This window comes from Grampus griseus (genome assembly GCF_964374135.1).
Source record: "Grampus griseus genome assembly, chromosome: 3".
Lineage (NCBI taxonomy): Eukaryota > Metazoa > Chordata > Mammalia > Artiodactyla > Delphinidae > Grampus > Grampus griseus.
This window is the reverse complement of record NC_139019.1, coordinates 117,238,605-117,261,371: the sequence shown is the minus strand read 5'-3', so window position 1 is coordinate 117,261,371 and position 22,767 is coordinate 117,238,605. Positions and strand designations below refer to the sequence as shown.

General features: G+C 40.6%; 1 protein-coding gene and 1 pseudogene across 2 annotated transcripts; both read left to right on the top strand.

Annotated features, from left to right (window-relative positions):
• Positions 1 to 13,160: 13,160 nt before the first annotated feature.
• Positions 13,161 to 14,944, top strand: LOC309819877 (transcription initiation factor TFIID subunit 7-like; the record flags this gene model as incomplete). The annotated part of the gene is made up of 2 exons (XM_082650328.1): positions 13,161 to 13,164; positions 13,322 to 14,944. 2 exons carry the CDS (start codon positions 13,161 to 13,163, stop codon positions 14,413 to 14,415), a joined length of 1,098 nt encoding a protein of 365 aa, XP_082506454.1. The 3' UTR covers positions 14,416 to 14,944.
• Positions 14,945 to 19,659: 4,715 nt separating this feature from the next.
• Positions 19,660 to 20,562, top strand: LOC309819651 (mitochondrial ornithine transporter 2-like; annotated as a pseudogene). The gene has a single exon. The product of its transcript is annotated as a mitochondrial ornithine transporter 2-like (transcript).
• Positions 20,563 to 22,767: the final 2,205 nt, after the last annotated feature.

The window sequence follows — 22,767 nt, the reverse complement described above, 5'->3', positions numbered from 1 at the left end:
GGAAGACTCATATTCAAGTAGTGGCTCTGCTACATCATATATGTTAAGTTAGGAAAATTCTTTACTCTCTCCAGACTTCAGTTTCCTCATCTGAAGGAAAAAAAAAAAAAGGATGTAAGGATGGTATCTACTTCATGAATTTGTAAGAATTATGTGAAACAATGCTTATGAAATAGTCAGCCTAGTTCTTGGAACATCATAGTGTTTCATAAGTGCTAGCTATTTTAAGTGGTGATACAATGAAAACAAGGCACTTACCTACATAGTTCGGTTTACTTCTACCAACAAATGTAAGTCTAAATGACTCCCTTGTGTATGTTGGTGGGAATGTAAATTGGTGCAGCCACTATGGAAAAGAGTATGGAGGTTCCTCAAAAAAAGAACTATCATATGATCCAGCAATTCCACTTATGGGTATATATCTGAAGGAAATGAAATCAGTATCTCGAAGAAATATTTGCACCCCTATGTTCATTGTAGCATTATTCACAATAGCCAAGACATGGAAAAAACCTAAGTGTCCACCCATGGATGAATAAAGAAAATGTGGTGTGTATATATACATGGTAATTATGTCAGAAAAAGGATATGTTAACTGACCTTACTGTGGTAAACATCTTGCAGCAGAAAGGGGAATATTAGAGTAGTGGCAAGAGGACAGACCCAAGCAGGGTGGTTTACAAAGAAACCAAAGAATATCTTAGATCCACCCACAGAAGAGCCTTTGGTTCCAAAGGGAAGGCAGATGTATAGAAGCGCTACATTTCCAAGTATTACTTGTAGACTTCCTTTCTGTATTCTGAGAAAAATCTATGAATCTGAGATGTTCTCCCTTTGAAAAATTCTTCTGGAGTACCAGAATGTACATGAGGAAGTGCATGAGATTTGCGTGAATATTTCATCATTGGAAACTACACAATCAGTTCAATTTCCGTTTTGTTGTTGTAATTATGGTGACAATATTGAGCTCTCCTCTCATAGCAACTTTCTATTATTGAAGTATAGTTGATTTACACTATCATGTTAGTTTCAGGTGTACAGCAAAGTGATATAGAAATATATACATACATATATGTATTCTTTTTCAGATTCATTTTCATTATAGGTTATTACAAGATATTGAATATAGCTCCCTGTGCTATATAGTAAATCCTTGTTGTTTATCTGTTTTATATATAATATTGTATATCTGTTACTCCAAACTCCTATTTTATCTCCTCCCCCTTCCCCTTGAGTAACCATAATTTTGTTTTCCGTCTGTGAGTCTTTCTAATTTGTAAACAAGTTTATTTGTATTATTTCTTATATTCCATATATAAGCGATACCAGATAATGTTTGTCTTTCTTGGTCTGACTGACTTCACTTTCTATGATAATCTCTAAGTCCATCCATGTTGCTGCAAATGGCATTATTTCATTCTTTTACACGGCTGAGTAACATTCTTTTTGTATATGTACACCACATCTTTATCCATTCATCTGTTGATGGACATTTCCATTGTTTCCATGTTTTGGCGATTGTGAGTAGTGCTGCTATGAACGTAGGGGTGCGTGTATCTCTTTGAATTATAGTTTTGTCTGGATTATGGCCAGGAGTGGGATTGCTGGATCATATGGTACTCTATTTGTAGTTTTTATAGGAATCTCCATGCTGTTCTCCATAGTGGCTGCACCAATTTACATTCCTACCAACAGTGTAGGAGGGTTGCCTTTTCTCCACACTGTCTCCAGCATTTGTTATTTGTAGACTTTTTAAAGATGGCCATTCTGACCGGTGTCAGGAGGTACCTTATTATAGTTTTGATTTGCATTTCTCTACTAATCAGTGATGTTGAGCATCTTTTCATGTGTCTGTTGGGCATCTGGATGTCTTCTTTGGAGAAATGTCTATTTGGGTCTTCTGCCCATTTTTTGATTGGGTTGTTTGTTTGTATGTTTGTTTGTTTTTTGGTATTAAGTTGTATGAGCTGTTTGGATATTTTAGAAATTAAGCCCTTGTTGGTCGCATCGTTTGTAAATATTTTCTCCCGTGCTGTAGGTTGTCTTCTTGTTTTGTTGATGGTTTCCTTTGCTCTGCAAAAGCTAATAAGGTGGATTAGGTCCCATTTGTTTAATTTTGCTTCTATTTCTTTTGCCTTGGGAGACTAATCTAAGAATATATTCCTGTAATTTATATCAGAGAATCATTTACGTATGTTCTCTTTTAGGAATTTTATGGTGTCGTGTCTTATATTTAAGTCTTTAAGCCATTTTGAGTTTATTTTTGTGTATGGTGGGAGGGAGTACTCTAACTTCATTAATTTACATGTGGCTGTCCAGAGTTCCCAACACCAGTGAGAAGAGACTGTCTTTTCTCCACTGTTTATTCTTCTCTCCTTCATCAAAGATTAATCGACTGTCAGTGTGTGGATTTATTTCCAGGATGCTTATTCTTTCCCATTGATCTGTATGTCTGTTTTTGTGTCTATATCACACTGTGGTTTTTTTAATAACATTTTTTAAATTTTGGATTGCACTTGGGCAAGGGCAAGGGATCTGGTGTGTGTTTGTGTGTGTGTGTGTGTATGTATGTGTTTTCCAATCATTTTTTTCAGGACTGCTAAGGTCCTTTCTTTTGTTAAGACCGTGCAGTGCGGCATAGGGGATCTTAGTTCCCTGACCAGGGATCGAACCTATGCCCCCTATATTGGGAGCACAGAATCTTAAACAATGAATAGCAAGGGAAGTCCCCACACTGTGTTGTTTGTAATTTATTTTATTGAAGGATAGTTGAGTTATGATGTTGTGATGATTTCTGATGTAGAGGAGAGTGATTCAGTTTTACATATATACAGATACTTTTTCATATTCATGTCCATTACTATTTATCATAGGATATTGTGTATAGTTAAATGTGCTATACAGTAGTACCTCCTTCTTAATCCATTCTCTGTATAATAGTTTACATCTGCTAATCCCAAACTCCCAATCCATATCTCTCCTTCTTGGCAACCACAGGTCTGTTATCTATGACTCTGAGTCTGTTTCTGTTTGTACATGAGTTCGTTTTTGTCATATTTCAGATTCAACATGTAAGTGATACCATATGGTATTTGTCTTTCTCTTTCTGACTTCTTCCTTCCTTAGTTTTGGGAAGTGGTAGTGGGAAGCTGTTTTCTGTACCATGTCACGGAAAGACCAGAATGAAATTTTTGACCAAGACAATGTGATACTCTCTTGGTCCATCTGTATTGCTGCAAATGGCATTATTTCAGCTTTTTTTATGGCTGAGTACTACTCCATTATATATGTATATATACACCATATCGTCTTGATCCCTTCATCTCTTGACTGACATTTAGGTTGATCCCGTGTCTTGGCTATCGTGGGTAGTGCTCCTGTGAACCTAGGGGTGCATGTATCTCTTTGAATGATAGTTTTGTCTGGATGTATGACCAGGAGTGGAATTGCAGGATCATATGGTAATTCTAGCTGTACTTTTTTGAGGAACCTGCCTACTGTTTTTTATAGTGGCTGCAGCAATTTATATTTCCCCCCACAGTGTAGGAGGGTTACCTTTCCTCCTCACCCTCTCCAGCATTTGTTATTTGTAGATTTTTAATGATGGCCATTCTGACCCGAGTGAGGTGGTACCTCAGTGTACTTTTGATTTGCATTTCTCTACTAATCAGTGATGTTGAGCATCTTTTCATGTGTCTATTGGCCATCTGGATGTCTTCTTTGGAGAAATGTCTGTTTGGCTCTTCTGTGCATTTTTGACTGGGATGTTCATTTTTCTTTTATACATTTGTTTCTATGAGCTGTTTGTATATTTTAGCAGTTAAGCCCTTGTCGGTCACATGCTTTGCACATCTTTTCTCCCATTCCGAAGGTGATCTTTTTGTTTTGTTGATGCTTTCCTTCGCTATGCAAAAGCATATAAGGATGATTAGGTCCCACTTGTTTATATTTGCTTTCATTTCTTTTGCACTGGGAGACCGATCTAAGAAATTATTGCTACAATGTATGTCACAGAATGTTTTGCCTATGTTCTAGGAGTTTTATGGTGTCCGGTCTTACATTTAAGTCTTTGAGGCATTTTGAGTTTATTTTTGTATAAAGTGGGAGGGAGTGTCTATTCATTGATTTTCATGTGTCTGTCCTCATTCCCAGTACCACTTGCTGAAGAGACTGTCTTTTCCGCATTGTATATACTTGCCTCCTTCATGGAAGATTAATCGTCCGTTGGTCTGTGGATTTCGTGCTGGGCTCCTTCATCTGTTACAGTGATGTATGTATCTGTTTTTTGCCTATACCACATTATGTTTCTTTTGATTTATTTTATTGAAGTATAGTTCATTTACAGTGCTTTCTGGTGTACGGCACAGTGATTCAGTTTTACATATATATATATACTTTCCACATTCTTTTTTAGTACAGTTTATCAGAGGATATCGAATGTAGTTCCCTGTGCTGTACAATAGGACCTTGTTGTTTATTTATTCTCTATAGAATAGTTTGCATCTGCTAATCCCAAACTTGCCATCCATCCCTCTCCCAGTTCCTCTCCCCCTTGGCTACCACAGGTCTGTTTTCTATGTCTTTGAGTCTGTTTCTCCTATGTAGGTAAGTTCATTTGTGTCCTATTTCTGATTCCCTGTATAAGTAATATCACATGGTATTTGTCTTTCTCTTTTTGACTTCCTGCATGTAATATGATAATCTCTAGGTCCTTCCAGGTTGCTGCAAATGGCATTATTGCATTATTTTTTATGGCAGAGTAGTACTCCACTGTATACATGTACCACATCTTCTCTTTTTTTCCAATTTTATTTTACTTTGTTATTATTATTGTACATCTTTATTGGAGTATAATTGCTTTACAATGGTGTGTTAGTTTCTACTTTATAACAAAGTGAATCAGTTATACATACACATATTTTCCCATATCTCTTGCGTGTCCCTCCCTCCCATCCTCCGTATCCCACCCCTCTAGGTGGTCACAAAACACTGAGCTGATCTCCCTGTGCTATGTGGCTGCCTCCCACTAGCTATCTATTTTACGTTTGGTAGTGTATATATGTCCATGCCACTCTCTCACGTTGTCACAGTTTACCCTTCCCTGTTCCATATCCTCAAGTCCATTCTCTAGCAGGTGTGTGTCTTTGTTCCTGTCTTACCCCTAGGTTCTTCATGACATTTTTTTTTTCTTAAATTACATATATATGTGTTAGGATACGGTATTTGTCTTTCTCTTTCTGACTTACTTCACTCTGTATGACGGACTGTAGGTCCATCCACCTTGTTACAAATACTTCAATTTCGTTTCCTTTTATGGCTGAGCAATATTCCATTGAATATATGTGCCACATGTTCTTGAACCATTCATCTGTTGATTGACATTTAGGATATTCCCATTTCTTGGCTTTTGAATAGTGCTGCTGTGAATATAGGGATGCATGTATCTCTTAGAATGATAGTCTTTTCTGGATATATGCCGAGGACTAGGATTGCTGGATCATAATGTAACTCTTTTTGAACTTCTTGGAGGACACTGCTTACTGTTTCCTCTAGTTGCTACACCCATTTACATTCCCACCAATAGTGTAGGAGGGTTTCCTTTTGTCACACCCTCTCCAGCATTTCTTCTTTGGAGGCTTTTTAGTGATGGCCATTTTGAGTGGTGTGAGGTGATACCACTTTGTAGTTTTGATTTGCATTTCCCTAATAATCAGCAATACTGAGCATTTTTCATATGTCCATTGGCCATCTGGATGTCTTCTTTGAATAAATCTCTAAGTCTTCTGCCCATTTTTGGATTGGTTGTTTAGTTTGTTTGTTGGTTTGTATTGAGTTGTATGTGCTGTTTGTATATTTTAGAAGTTAAACCCTTGTTGGTCGCATCATAGAAAACATTTTCTTTCATTCTGTAGTTTTTTTGTTCTGTTTTGTTGATGCTTTCCTTTGCTGTGGAAGAGCTTCTAAGGTTGATTAGTCCCGTTTGCTTATTTTTGCTTTTAATTCTTTTTTGTTGGCCAGCTGATCTAAAAAAGCATTGCTAGGATTTTTGTCAGAGGATGTTTTGCCTGTGATTTCTTCTAGGTGTTTTATGGTGTCATGTCTTTATATTAAAGTCTTTAAGCCATTTTGATTTTATTTTTGGGTACGGTGGGAGGGAGTGTTCTAACTTCATTGATTTACATGTGGCTGTTTATCTTTTCCTATACCACTGGCGGAAGAGACTGTCTTTTCTTCATTGTACATACTTGCTCCTTCATCACAGATTAATTCACTGTCGGTATGTGGATTTCTTTCTGGGTTCCTTATTGGGGTTCATTAATCTATATGTCTGTTTTTGTGCCAATACCACACTGTGGTGTTTTTTTTCAATTTATTTTAATGAAGTATATTTGATATACAATGTTGTGTTAATTTTCTGCTCTGCAGCACAGTATTTAGAATTACTATATAAAGATTCTTTTTCATATTCCTTTCTGTTACAGTGTATCACAGGATGTTGTTTATAGTTCCCTGTGGTATACAGAAGGACCTAGTTTGTTTGTCCACTGTCCATGTAATAGTTTATGTATGCTAATCCCAAACTCCCAATCCATCCGTTCCCTGCCCTTCTGCCCCTTGGCAACCCCTGGTCTGTTCTTTGTCTCTGAGTCTGTGCAGATGAGTTCCTTTTTGTCATATTTCAGATTCCACATGTAAGTGATACCATATGGTATTTGGCTTTCTCTTTCCGACTTCCTTCACTTAGTTTTGGGAAGTGGTAGTGGGAAGATGTTTTCCGTATCATGTCACGGAAAGACCTGAATGAACTTTTTGGCCAAGCCAATGTGATACTCTCTTGGTCCATCCGTGTTGCTGCAAATGGCATTATTTCAGCTTTTTTTATGGCTGAGTAGTACTCCATTATATATGTATATATACACCATGTCGTCTTGATCCCTTCATCTCTTGATTGACATTTAGGTTGATCCCGTGTCTTGGCTATCGTGGTTAGTGCTCCTGTGAACCTAGGGGTGCATGTATCTCTTTGAATGGTAGTTTTGTCTGGATGTATGACCAGGAGTGGAATTGCAGGATCATATGGTAATTCTAGCTTTACTTTTTTGAGGAACCTGCCTACTGTTTTTTATAGTGGCTGCAACAATTTATATTCCCCCCTATAGTGTAAGAGGGTTACCTTTTCTCCACACCCTCTCCAGCATTTGTTATTTGTAGACTTTTTAATGATGGCCATTCTGACCGCTGTGAGGTGGTACCTGAATGTACTTTTGATTTGCATTTATCTACTAATCAGTGATGTTGAGCATCGTTTCATGTGTCTATAGGCCGTGCAGCAGGATAAGTCTTCGGTTCTGCGTTCGGAGGCTGCCGCGGAGCCATTACTGTCTTTTGTAATGCATTAAGGATTTTAGCACACACTGCTTTTTATTTTTAATTCTCTGCTTCTATTTTTATGCTTGCCTCTCCACTTCTCTTTTCCATCTGGAGTCAAAGCTGAACCACGTCGGTAAGAGCCTTGCACTATATCCAAGGGTTTTTCCTCCAGGTTGATTATGGTCTGTTAGTGTGAAGAACTAGGCAGGAAGTCTCCTGGGTTTCAGGACTTTCACTCCTTGAGAGAAGGTCTAAAGGCTTGGTTGAGCTTAAACATTTTTGGCAAGAATACTTCATTGGTGATTCTGTGTGCTTTATATTCTCTCACATGTGCTGTTTTGTTTTATTTTTATATGGTTGGACCTCAAGTTCACAGAATTGGATTATGATAAACTGTCATCATTAGTCCATACCTGACCTGCATTGTTTATTTACTTACCTATCCAGTATCATTTAGCTGTATATCTATATATGCAGTTATCTATCGAAATAGTAATAAGAATTTGTGAACACAGTCCTCCCCACAAATGCCAGGACCTTGGTAGTAATATATATCTGATCGTACAAATGGTCCCTCCTACCACTCCCTGGACCCAGCAGATCAAGGTAATTATCATCCGGAATTCTATGTGCATCATTCTTTGCTCCTCTGAATTTTTTTTTGTATTATATGTTACTCCCACATATATATTTTTCTAGTTGTTTTAAATTTTATGGTAAGGGTAAAATACTGTATGTGATACTTTGGTACTTTTTTTTCTCTAATATTTATTTTTAAAATCCAGTCATCTTGTGTTCCTGTAATTCATTTATTTAGATTACTGTAAAACATTCCATTTTGTGAGTATGCCATAGCTTATTCATTCAGTTGATAGGCATATGGATTGTTTCCTGATTTTTGCTCCTGTTGCCCACTGTCAATATAAACATTCTTATATATACCTCCTGATGCAAATGTACAAGAATTTCTTTTGGGTATATAACTAGGAATAGAAATTCTGGAACTAGCAAGTATTTATCTAGGAGTAATCGTTATATTTATTAGCTAATATTCAACTATTTTGCAAAGTAGCTGTACTGATTTTTACATGCACTTGCAGTATATAGGCCTGAATCTCTTGTATCCACATGCTTTCTAACACTTGGCATTGTCAGGCTTTTAAATTTCTGTCAGACAAAAAAATCTACCTGATCTTGGTTTTGATCTATATTTCTCTAATTACAGCAAAAGAACATCTCTTTGTGCATCTATTGGTTATATGTTTCTTCTGTGAAATGTTTGTTCATATCTTTTACCATTTTTCTATTGTTATTTTTATTTATATTGGTTTGTAGGAGTTCTTTATATATCCTTGATATTAATTCTTTGTCAGTGTGTATATGTGAGTATCCTCTCCTGGTTTGTACCTTTTCGCATCTTTAACATGTCTATTGATAAATGAAGTTTCTTGATTTTATTACAACTGTATTAATCTTTTATTCTATGGTCAGAAATAATTTCTTTTTAAAGAAATTATTTCTAGCCCAAGGGTCTAAAATCCATTAACCTGTATTTTCCACTAAGAGCTTGAACGTTGTTTTGGGTTTTGTTTTTTGTTTTTGACATTTGAGTCTTAGAACCATTTGAATTAAGACCCAATTTAATCTTTTTCTCTTTGGATAACCATTTTTAACTGAACATTTCATCTTTTCGCATTGATCTGTGTTATGGACTGAATATTTGTGCCCCACCCCCTACCCTAGTTCATATATTGAAGCCCTAGCCCCCACTGTGATGGTGTTAGGACGAGGGGCCTTTGGGCACTAATTAGGTTTAGATAAAGTCATGAGGGTGGAGACTATGATGGGATTAGTGTCTTTATAAGAAGAGGAAGAAATATCATAGCTGCTTCTTTACACCATGTATACATACATGGTGTATGTATACATACATGGTGTATGTATATGTACATGGTGTATGTATATGTACATGGTGAGGAGGCTGCAGCCTGCAAGCCAGGAAGAAGACCATCATTAAGAAACCAGCTGCTACATAGAGAATGGACTTGAGGACACGGGGAAGGGGAAGCTGGGACGAAGTGAGAGAGTGGCATGGACATATATACACTACCAAATGTAAAATAGATAGCTAGTGGGAAGCAGCCGCATAGCACAGGGAGGTCAGCTCGGCGCTTTGTGTCCACCTAGAGGGGTGGGATAGGGAGGATGGGAGGGAGGAAGATGCAAGAGGGAAGAGATATGGGGATATATGTATACGTGTAGCTGATTCACTTTGTTATAAAGCAGAAACTAACACACCATTGTAAAGCAATTATACTCCAATAAAGGTGTTAAGAAAAATAAACAAAATTAAAAATTCAGTTCCCTGGGATTTGCCTGGCAGTGTAGTGGTTAAGAATCTGCCTGCCAATGCAGGGGACACGGGTTCGAGCCCTGGTCCGAGAAGATCCCACATGCCGCAAAGCAACTAAGCCCATGAGCCACAACTACTGAGCCTGCGTGCTGCAACTACTGAAGCCCCCGCTCCTAGAGCCCGTGCTCTGCAACAAGAGAAGCCACCGCAATGAGAACCTCACGCAATGCAATGAAGAGTAGCCCCAGCTCGCTCCAACTAGAGAAAGCCGGCGCGCAGCAACAGAGTCCCAATGCAGCCAAAAATAAAATAAATAAATAAAATTCCGTTCCCCAGTCAAAACAACAAGAACAACAACTGGATTTATCAATAGACATTAAGGTAATGGTGATGTGGCAGTGCCCTTAGCTTTAAGATCAGTGTAACTACCCCTCAAAAAATAGCATTCAGAAAATGTATTAAACTCAAAAACAGAAAATATGTTTCAGGATTGAAGGAGGTAGATACTTTAGGGGACACTTCAGTTGATCCTTTTAATTAACTCTGACAACCTTCCATTTCAAGGTTTAATAACTAAACTACACTATAATTTTGGCAAATCTGAATTGCCCAGAATTTATCTCAAGTTATTTTCTGTGAAAAAGATATTTGAGCATCATAAAACTCATAGGCAATTAAAATGCAAAGCAATATTTGGATTATTTTCACGTATAAGCATGGCCTCACATTTTATAGGGTTAAGTAAAGCAGTATGCAAAGGCTAGCATGCTAAACTCATATCTATGAAGTAAAATCAGGTACAATTAAGGGACAAGCACATTGGAAAAACTTCTTCAAAAAGAGGAAGTAGATCATCCTGGAAATTACATATACATCAGCTAACGTTCTTCAACACATTACAGAACAAAGAACTAAAGTACAGTTATGTAGAAGAGCATAATTTTCCTTCAAACTTAACATAAAAAACCAGACTGGTACCAAACCATTTAAATTGCACACGGTAGCACAGTGTACGAAACAAAAGGGGTCACATTCACACACGCTATTTGCAAACTTCTGGCCTCATAACAATTGGCACCGTCCGTGACTGGAGAGGAAATGTATATATAAAGTGGCTCTATCTCATTTTAAGGCGACACAGAATGTATTTTCTGACAAATTATTATAGGATTTAGATTGTATTTATGTTCTTTGTGGATGGATCAATTGTTTCATTCAATTAGCAAATATTTTTTATCTCCCACGTTTTGATACTAGGCACTGGGACCGGATGAACATGATATTAGACTCCTGATTATCATGGAGCTTCCAGTCTTAGGTGAGGGAAACAATAAGTACATAAAGAAATAAAGTGAATTTTCTAAATGTTAATCACATTTTAAGTGAATTCTCTAAAACTTAGATGCAGGTGTTGATATATTAGAGAATAGAAATTGAAATTTTAATGACCTCGATAGTCTACCAAATTGATCCTATTAATAAATAAATGGAAATGAATAGGAATAAGTGGAAACTGTTACACAGTTAGACTTAAGTACTATAAATACATGTTGAAGAATACTTGACCACCTGAAGAAGAGGCAAGCAGAAAACTTATCCAAACAATAGAGGTGGATTTTTTAAAATTCCAAACTAATTTAAAAATTACTGGCAAATGAGTAGAAGGAAGTAATACTTCAATTATATTCTACTTTAATCAGACTATTCGTCTTTCAGCCAACTGTCCTAAATGAACGTGGGCCTCCAGAAGAACACGACCTTCTCTGTTTACATTTATATCTACGTCAAACACATTAAAAAGAGGAATCACTACTCAGCCATAAAAAGGAACGAAATTGGGTCATCTATAGAGACGTGGATGGATCTAGAGACTCAGAGTGAAGTCAGAAAGAGAAAAACAAATATCGTATATTAACGCATATACGTGGAACCTAGAAAAATGGTACAGATGAACCGGTTTGCAGGGCAGAAATTGAGACACAGATGCAGACAACAAACGTATGGACACCAAGTGGGGTAAGTGGCAGGGGAGGGGAGGGCAGGGATGAACTGGGAGATTGGGATTGACATGTATACACTAATATGTATAAAATGGATGACTAATAAGAACATGCTGTATAAAAAAATAAATAAACTAAAATAAAAAAAGAGGAATCATCCTTGTTCCCTCACGGGGTCTTCAAAACAGAAACAGACCGAGTCACGGGCCCCGTACAGCCATCTTCATAATCAACAAACAAAGACTAAGAATTATAGTGGGCTGCACGTCCTCACTCCACTGACTTGGGTACTTTAAAATCCACGGTATGGTTAGTTATGAGTTTTTTTTATCGGCTCCAGATTGAATATAGCCTGTGGAGATGCCTAGATATTTCCAGAAACAAAAACCACTTTCGCACGGACGCCCTATCTCCGGCAATCACGCGGAAGCCTAGGAGGTATCCGGCCCCACAGAGATCCGGTAAAAGCCCTGGCTTAGCGGAGGCGGACGGGACAATCTATGTCCTTTCTATAACCGTTTTCTCTAAATACTTGTGAACCTACAGCTTTTTTTTTTTTTTTTTTTTTCGGTACGCGGGCCTGTCACTGTTGTGGCCTCTGCTGTTGGGGAACATAGGCTCCAGACGCGCAGGCCAAGCTGCCACGGCTCACGGGACCAGCCATTCCGCGGCACGCGGCATCCTCGCGGACCGGGGCATGAACCCGCGACTCCTGCATCGGCAAGCGGACTCCCAACCGCTGCGCCAACAGAAAAGCCGTAAGCCAATCGCTCTTTACGGAACATAATCTTCATCCCGTTAAGGCCAAATTCTCGCGAGACGACAAGACACGCCGGAGCGCGTATTCGGGCGTTGCGACTGCGCGCGCTGGGGCAGCCCGCACTTCCGCCCGAGGCGTGTTGCGACTCACTGCAGCTTCCCGTCCCGTGTGGTGACGTAGCTGTCTTTTCTCGGCTAGGTCGGCTGTTAACGGACGGAGGCCCGCTGAGCTGCGGAGTTGCAGAATCTGGCGTTTGGAGCTGCGGTTGTTGGCGAGATTTCGCGTTGCCCGTCCTCCGCCATTTCACCGATAATCAGCGGATCGCTTTGCCAAGTGCCGGGAAGAACAAAGGAATTCGGAAGGAGACTGTAGGCTCCCGGCCACCTTGCTCTGAGTGGCTTCCTTTTCCGCTCGCGCCTGTCCGGAGAAACTGGACTTATAATCGTCACTGGATTGTAAGTACCTGAGGCGAAGAGAGCTCACTACGCCCCGCTTTTTGCGTATCTTTGTTCCGGGAGAGTTTGTGGATTGGGAGTATCTGCTGAGCCTTACTTTCTGTGCCGAACATCATTCCGTAGAAGCCGCCATTTGCTTTCCCTGCGTTGTCCTGCAGCGGCATCTAGAGGTTGGAACTTGGCATTGCAGCTGATAGATTTAAATGGACCTGCGTAAGGCAATGCGTCAGTAACGACTGGTATTGTTACAGCATATTTAGAAAGACTTGGGGCTTAATTCAGAATAGACGCTTAGTTGCTCTTCTGTCCAGAACTGTTTGTAATTAAAGACTTGAATTTATAAAGAACTGGTCTTTCTGTTGAAATAGCTGAAATTTTTCAGTGCAACAAGTGGTTATTAGAGAAAAAGTGAGTCACAAAGAAATAAAGAGTAAGAGCAAAGATGATGCTCCTCACGAACTAGAGAGCCAGTTTATCTTACGCCTACCTCTGGAATATGCCTCTACCGTGAGGCGGGCGGTACAGTCTGGTCATGTCAACCTGAAGGACAGACTGACAATTGAGTTACACCCTGATGGGCGTCATGGAATTGTCAGCGTGGACCAGGTCCCATTGGCGTCAAAATTGGTAGATCTGCCATGTGTTATGGAAAGTTTGAAAACCATTGATAAAAAAACCTTTTACAAGACAGCTGATGTCTCTCAGATGCTTGTTGCTACAGTTGACGGTGATCTCTATCCTCCTGTTGAGGAACCAGTTGCCACTGCTGATCCCAAAGCAAGCAAGAAAAAGGATAAGGACAAAGAGAAAAAGTTTGTATGGAACCATGGAATTACTCTGCCTCTAAAAAATGTCAGAAAGAGAAGGTTCCGTAAGACAGCAAAGAAGAAGTATATTGAGTCTCCAGATGTGGAAAAAGAAGTAAAGCGGTTGCTGAGCACAGATGCTGAAGCTGTCAGTACCCGTTGGGAAATAATTGCTGAAGATGAAACAAAAGAAGCAGAAAACCAAGGCCTTGATATCTCTTCCCCAGGAATGTCTGGCCACAGGCAGGGCCGTGACTCATTAGAACATGATGAGCTTCGGGAGATATTCAATGACCTTAGCAGCAGCAGTGAAGATGAAGATGAGACACAGCATCAAGATGAAGAAGACATAAACATCATTGACACTGAGGAAGATCTGGAAAGGCAGCTACAGGACAAGCTAAATGAGTCAGATGAACACCACCAAGAAGACGAGGGAACTAATCAGCTGGTTATGGGAATTCAGAAACAGATTGATAACATGAAAGGCAAGCTCCAAGAGACGCAGGACAGGGCAAAGCGACAGGAGGATCTCATCCTGAAAGTGGAAAATCTGGCTCTCAAGAACAGATTTCAGGCTGTGCTGGATGAACTGAAACAAAAGGAAGACCGAGAAAAGGAGCAGCTCAGCTCTTTGCAAGAAGAGCTAGAATCACTCCTAGAGAAGTGAGGAGAGTTTTGATACTTAATTTCATTCCTGACAGTGGTCAGCCTTGAAAGAAAAACTTTGTTTTCATCACCTGGACTAGATAGTAAAACTTTGTAGTAGTTCCCAATTTCCTCCACTGCCTTCTATTGGATTTGTCTTGCAGACAAATATAACTGTGAATTTCTATCTCATTTGTCTTTTGGAACCACTTTGGTGGGTGTTTGTCCTGTAGTAAGTAGGAATGTATAGACAGATAAATGTAGGGAAGTTGTAGGATTAGTGGAGTGAACAGTTCAGTTTAGTAATTAATCACAGCTTCACTGCAGGACTTTGCTGCTATTTCTCAGTTTACCAGAAGCTGCCATTGCTACTCTGTGATGCCATCTGAGATAAATTAGTAGAGTCTAGTTTGGTGGCAGTGAAGTTTGTTTACATATGTTTTCCCATGCTGTAGCTATTGTCCCAGTTATTCAAAGCAGTTTTCCACGTTTTGCATTGCAAATCATTTCATAAAGTTGTTTTCACAATAAATAAAAGCAAGTAATTTTCACCTTATAATGTGTCTTGCTCTTTTAGGGGTAGTGGGTATCAGATCCTCTTCTGAAGTGGTTTCTTTATGGGGTTTAAGGGACTGACCAGTTGGATTCTGTTTTGTAGGAAAAGAAGCAGTTGTGTTAGAATTTTAAAAAAAGAGGAACAGCAGAGGCAAAGAAATGGGGAAATGTCATCTTTGCATTATGTTTCCAATCCACCTGCTCCATTTGGAGGTCAGGAGATAAAGAACGTTCCTAAACTATCCTAAATTCTTTTCTTTCAGCCTGATCTCACCACATTCTCTCACTATTTTCAATCCTGAGCTTATTTACATTTTTTTCAAGGAGTTTAATTACTACTCTTTCTCTTTAATAGTCTATTGGGATAAATACTATTACGCATCTATCATACCAAAGTCTAAGTTACCTGTTGCCCATGTCCTCACTAGGCTGTAAATTCACTGAGATTCCGTACTTTGCCTTGTTAGTCACTGTAAACTTACTAAAGAAGAGTAGAGATTAAAATCACAAGGTCAGGAGATGTGGTGCCTGTGTTTGTATCCTATTTCAGTGACCTAGTTGAGATTGATCTTGGGCAAGTAAATTAATCTGTTGGCTTCAGTTTCCTCATCTCTAAAATGGAGGTGATAATATTACCTACCTGGGGGCCCTTGAGTTGTTGGCTATTGAGCTGATACATATAAGGACTTAGAACAATTCCTAGAATAAAAGCAAACTATTATTGCCTATTTACTAGGGTCTGAACGTACAGGGATCAAAAATTTGATTTAAAGCCTGATTGAAATGGTAGAAAAGTGTATAAAGAAACAGCTGCTTTAAATGGGGTTGACTGATTTCAAATTAAAGAATCATTCTAAAAGTTTATAAATTACAGCAGAAACAAAGTTTGCTTCAAATACATCCGCAGCATAAGCAAACTGAGTCAGTTTACTACTGTAGCTTTGGTTTTTATTTGATTCATTTACGGCTTGGTCTTGCATAAATATTAAAACCTCCATAATGAAGAGTAATTATCTGTTATGTAAACTTCAAAAGAGAAAACCTTAAGAAGATTGGGATCCATTTCCCTTCATGTAAATCCAGAGTTACCAAAAAAGACTCACTTTTCTCATAGCTCCCTTGCCTGATGAGTGTGATGTATAGGTGGGCTACAGTTTTCAATATTTCTGAGTTCATGAATGGAAGTTGAATTTTTTAAATTAGTGTTTTAAAATAGTATAAGAAAAAACTCACTGAAAATTTTAAGCAATGCAGAAATTTTACAAATTCTTAATTTTATTCACTCCCCTATTGCCGGTCACTTAGGTTGTTCCATTTTACATTTGCTATTACACAGAATGCTGCAATAAGCATGTCAGTGTGGTCTCTGTTTTGCATTATTTCTATAGATTAGGTAAATGGGATCTTTATGTTCACATCTAAATGTCATAAAGCCTGACGTTTTGAATTTGTAGATCAAATGTTTGAGACAAAAAATTTGGACAAATTGTGACCAATCATGCCTCTGAAGGACTGTCTTCAACTCTGCTTAAACTTTTATTACCTGGTAAGAATTGTGTGAAAACACAGACTAGGAAGACTGCTCACCACACAGCAGGTATATTGGCCTTCTTTCTGTATTTCAGACGCCCAGCTCTTTCACACTACAGAGCTCTACTTATATTACACTTATATTTCCCTTTTCCTGAAACAGTCTCCAGATAGTCTCATGGCTAGCTTTTTGTTACTCAGCCCTCAGCTCAAACCTTACTTTCTCTGGTAATCCTATCTGGCTACTCCATCTGATTGCTAGGGAACATGTGATGTGGGTATGCATCTTCACTGAAAATTTGGAAGTTCCTTTGCCATTGTTTTCCATGTATGCGTGGGAGTACATGTGCTCCAAGTCCAGCTGTTTAAATGTATTTCATGGAACTTGAGATCTGTGTATTATTGCACAGCTATGTCTGATAATTCAATGAAATTACAGACGATTTCCCTATTAATGCCCTCATGATCCCTGGCGCTGATTACTAACTTGGTTTCTCCAGAACATATACATATATGAATTTAATGCAAAAGCAGTTGATGATTTATTGTAGTATCCAGCATCTCTTGTGTTTGTAAAAACAGTATGTGCTTCTAAAAAACAAACAATGAACCATAGGTAATTAATGGACAGTTTTAAAAAACCAAAACAGTTTTTAAAAACCCTCAAATGTGAGGGACTTCCGTGGTGGTGCAGTGGTTAATCCACCTGCCAATGCAGGGGACACAGGTTTGAGCCCTGGTCCGGGAAGATACCACATGCTGTGGAGCACCTAAGCCCATGGGCCACAACTACTGAGCCTGTTCTCTAGAGCCCGTGAGCCACAACTACTGAGGCTGCATGCCACAACTACTGAAGCCCGTGCATCTAGAGCCCATGCTCTGCAACAACAGAAACCAGCGCAATGAGAAGCCTGTGCACCGCAACGAAGAGTATCCCCCGCTCGCGGCAACTAGAGAAAGCCTGAGCACAGCAACAAAGACCCAATGCAGCCAAAAATAAATAAAATTAATTTTTAAAAAAACAAATGTGATACGAAATTTTAAAAATTTTAAAAATTAAATTTTTTTGTAGTTTAAAATGGCACATTGTTCTCCTGAATCTCTTTTCTCTGTCAGATAGCCTGCTAATATAGTAACCGCCAAGGGCAAGGAAAATAGGAGATGAGACAACAGTGGATGAGAGATGTCAATGTTTTCAGAAGGCCAAAGCAGATGAAGAAACGATAAATTCATAGATCACAGAAAGTTACATACTAAATGTCTGCAAGGAGGTATACCAAGGAGAAACAAACCCACGCACTTGATATAGACACTGAGGCTCAGTTTTTGCAGGCAGTTTCTAAGGAAGAGGGAAGGTGTGAGGCTAGAAACAGGATTCATTAATAGCTGTGTTCAGGGACTTCGCTGGCAGTCCAGTGGTTAGGACTCTGGGCTTCCACCGCAGGGGGCACAGATTCCATCCCTGGTCTGGGAACTAAGATCCTGCATGCCATGTGGCACAGACAAAAAAATAAGATAATAAGATCTGTGCTCAGAGCTGTTGGATGTCCAGGAGCCCTATCTCACTCAAGCCCGATGACTTTTCCTTCCCCATGCCACAGACAGAAAGTTTATTTTCTGGGTAAATTGAACCAAAGAAGGCACAGATGGAGGCTGGGGATCCATAGCATTGAACAAGGGAATTGTGTGAAAGTCTGTTTTCTGACTGCAGGATGTCAACCCTCTTCTCCCACTTGGTGTCATTAAATTAGTACCCAAGGTAAACACCACCCGCACCCCCCCTCCCCCGCAAACACACACAGACACACACACACAGTCAAGACTGGAGGATTATTCTCTGAAGAAACCATATGGTACCAGAGAAAAGAAATCCAGATACATTTGGGCACTCTCCAAAGAAAAGGCCAAGTCACTACTTACTACAATGACGTCTACCTGTTGACAAACAGTATCCACGCACAATCTGCTTTTAGGTGCCTCACTTTTAAATATTAACTGATACCCAAAGAATCAGACAAGGAAAGCTTTCTAAATGAAAGAATCCTTTTAGCATACTTTCTGCCCCCTCCACCATTTTGTTTTTACCCCCAAAGTAAAATACCGCCTAGGGCTTAAAATGTAAACTTTAAGAGAATTCGTTCCAACGCTGGGATTATAAGCATATGGGAGGAAAAGTGTGTCCTGACAGCGGTACCCTCACTGATGCCCCAAACTGCATCTTGCCTACTAGGCCTGTAGTCAGTTATATCCAGAACTGCTGCTGCATAAAGCTGCATGGCTCCTCAGCAAGAACCCCGAGACTTAGCACGCACAGAGCGCTGGAGCCACACAGGTCTTTTATATCACGTTTTTCAGCTGTATATAAATGTTTTCCAATGCGATTGTACACGGCCTTGACTTAACCTCTAGAAATAACGAGGGTGTGCGTCCCACCAGCTCACAGGGCTTCAGGCCAGGATCCTCGGCGATGTTACCACGACACAGGGGATCTGCCCGCCTCAGGCCTCCCCCGGCGTAGCCCCCGGCGGGCAAAGAGCTACACCTGGAGAGGCGCGGCGGCCGGCACCTTTGTGGAGCCGCCATTCCTCTCCGGAGACGATTAAGGGTTTTCTGATCCGAAGGAGCCACCGATTGTCAGGTAAACCCCGCAAAGTGTTTGTTCGTTTTCCCTATTTTAAACCTTTGTCTCTGTAGATTGACTCTTTGACCCCAGGCGCGATCAAGCACCTCCCATTTTGTTTTGCCGGGAGGTGGGGGTCTCTGGCCGAACAGGAAGGCAAGTCTTCCTCCGCCGCAGCAGCGCCTGGAGTTTCTGGCCGTAATCGCAGGAATTTATCGGACAGCTTTCTACTGCTGTATTGAGATTCATTAGAAGTGTTTCTCTAGTCGGCCCCGGGGCCCGCGGGCGCTGGCACCGCCGGGCGGCGCGGAGCGAGCAGGAGGGCGGCTGACGGGTTTAGGGCCCAGACGCGGCGGCCGCAGGGCGCCAGGAGAGGCGCGCGCGGGCCCGCGGGCCGGGGGTTATTTCAGTGCGTGGGGAGAGCGGCCCGCGGCCTAGTCTGGGGTTAAGCGGCTTCTCCCGCGCCGGAGAGAGAGCCAAGAGCAGGCGGCTGGACACGGGACGGCCTCCTAAGCTCCAGAGAGTTCCCTTCCTCGGAGACCAGCAGAAGAGTGGGCGAACATGAAATCCAGTCCTGCCATCCAAGCCGCCATCGACCTCACCGCGGGGGCCCTTGGGGGCACAGCATGCGTCCTGACCGGGCAGCCCTTCGACACAATGCAAGTGAAGATGCAGACGTTCCCTGGCCTGTACAAGGGCCTCGTCGACTGTGGCCTGAAGACGTACTCCCAGGTGGGTTTGCGGGGCTTCTACAAAGGGGCCGGCCCCCGCGCTGATGGCCTACGTCGCCGAGAACTCAGTCCTCTTCTTGTGCTACGGCTTCTGCCAACAGTTCGTGAGGAAAGTGGTTGGATTGGACAAGCGGGCGAAGCTGAATGATCTGCAGACTGCGGCCGCTGGTTCCGTCGCCTCTGCGTTTGCCGCGCTGGCCCTGTGCCCCACTGAGCTGGTGAAGTGCCGGCTGCAGACCATGCACGAACTGGAGATGTCAGGGAGGATAGCAAAAAGCCATAATACAGTTTGGTCCGTCGTGAAGAGTATCCTTAGAAAGGATGGCCCCTTGGGCTTCTACCACGGACTCACGAGCACTCTGTTTCAAGTAGTACCAGGCTATTTCTTCTTCGGTGGCTATGAACTGAGTCGATCGTTTTTTGCCTCGGATGGATCAAAAGATGAACTAGGCCCTGTCCCCTTGATGTTAAGCGGTGGAATTGCTGGAATTTGCCTTTGGCTTGTCATATACCCAGTGGATTGTATCAAATCCAGAATTCAGGTTCTTTCCATGTTTGGAAAACAGGCAGGACTTATCAGAACTCTTAAGTGTTGTGAAAAACGAAGGAGTAAGCAGCTTTATATTCTGGTCTGAAAGCTACTTTGATTCGAGCGTTCCCTGCCAATGCGGCACTATTTTTGGCTTATGAATACAGCAGGAAGATGATGATGAGCCAGTTTGAAGCATACTGAAGTGTCTTGGTGAATCTGGATCCAAGTACACGCCTTTGAGGACTATAATTTAACTCAGAGTTTCATGGAGCACTGGACCAGTGTGGTATTATTTTTGACTTCATGGGAACTTTGCTTTTGTCTTCCCTGCTTATATGCTAAATCTTAACCTTTACGGAAGAACCTCTATTTTATATCATATAATTTCTGCCCATAATTGTATTGAAATAGAAAAGTTGCTGCTCTTGTGTTTGGTGAGATAATACAGGGCGAGTGGGTGGCCGTATGTACCTAATCTGAAAAGCTAAACATAGTTGTATCACCGGGCTTTTGCATAAATCTACACATGTACATGCAGTTTGTTTGCTTATATGTTGTGAGTGAAACACAGTTTGGTTTCCATGTTTAATCTCATGTCACTAGAAAAACCGAGTTAAACATGTTTCAAGATGGTTATAAATGATTACTTAACCCACTCAAGATGTAGGGTCTCTTTAAAAGTCTGCTTAACATGTGCACTATATTAGCCAATTAAAGTTCTTAAAAAGTTTTTGGTGCTTGAAAACGAAAATATCCATCTACATTTTTTCATTTACAATGATTTATTTTATTTTTTATTGAGGTAATCTTGATTTAAGGCATTATATTTCTACATCTGTATACCCTACAATGTGCTCACCACCAAAAATTTATTTTTCATCTATCACCATACAGTTGATCCCCTTTATCCACTTTGTCTCCCTCGTTTACCTACCCGCTCTGATAACCACTACTTTGTTGTCTGTAATGACGTGTTTGTTTTATTTGGTTTTGGTTTGTTCATTTATTAGGGGTTTTGTTTGTTTATTATAGTTTTTCATATTCCAGATATGAGTGAAATCCTATAGTATTTATATTTCTCTGTCTGACTTACTTCACTTAGCATAATACCCTCAAGGTCCCTCCATGTTGTCGCAAATGGCAAGATTTCATATTTTTTCTCATCTAGATTTTTTGTTTAATATTTATTTGGCTGCACCGGGTCTTAGTTGCGGCATGCAGGATCTTTAGTTGCAGCATGCAGAATGTTTTTTTAGTCGTGGCATGCGGGATCTAGTTCCCTGTGCAGGGATCCAACCTGGGCTCCCTGCACTGGGAGCGTGGAGCCTTAGTCACTGGACCACCTGGGTGGTCTCTGTCATCTTAGATTTTTAAGAGGAGAATATTCCTGCATACTGATGTGTCTTCCACAGCCTCGAGTTAAAGTTTCAGAGTAGGCACCCTGGATTTTCCCAAGATGTTCTACTCTTAAAATCGTGCTATTCATCTTCAAAGTGGGATCATATTCCACACTCTTAGTTAGGTGTGGCCTAGAGCATTAGGCCTCTGGGAAGTAGCCTGGCCTTTGTCTGTACCAAATTTCCTTCCTCTCTTCTCCCAAAGAGCTTCCCCTCTGCTCTACTTTAGACTGAGGAAGGGGTGAGGGATGGGGCTGTGCTTCTGTGCTTGGATGAAGACCCATGTAGTTGACAACAGTTCTTGGCTTCCAGTCTCAGGGTCCTGGCTTGGGTAGGATTCCAGGATGTACTATTAGCCCATTTAGGGGTTGTTGATTCCTTTTGGATCGTTCACTGTCCTCTCTGCCTCCACCAGTCAGAAACCCTTCCAGGGAACAGAGAGTGCCAAAGCCATGAGAACTTTTTGTGCCCTGATGGTGATCAGGTGACGTTACCAGTGGATGAAGTCCTCTCCTCTCAAATAGAACTAGACAGAACTTAGTGCTTGCAGTCCACAGTGATTAATGTTAGGGCTGACCCATCCTGAAGTTTACCTGAGGGCTAATAACTCCTTGTCATTTTTTCACAGTGTTGGAAACTTCTAAATTTCGTACTGGCCATCTGTGAGTTTTATTGATGACTGTATATATGATGTGATTTTACAAAGCAATGAAACATAAGAAAAGCAACTTTATTAAACTGTACCATATGTATGTATATAGGCACTGACAAAAACAGAAAAACATAGTTCGTCTGATCCCCACACTCTTGTGCATGTGTTCTTTGGCCCTATAATGTAAGAGGGTCATTCTTACTAAAGTAAGCCTCATCATTCCATGATGATCCAAGACCAGCAGAGTCTCTCTCAATAAGAAGTGTTCTTAAGCAGCCTGTAAAGCTGAAAACAGGCAGGCTCCCAGTGTCAATGATCGCACGTGGCATGTGTGTCAATCACTGCTGGTGGAATGTA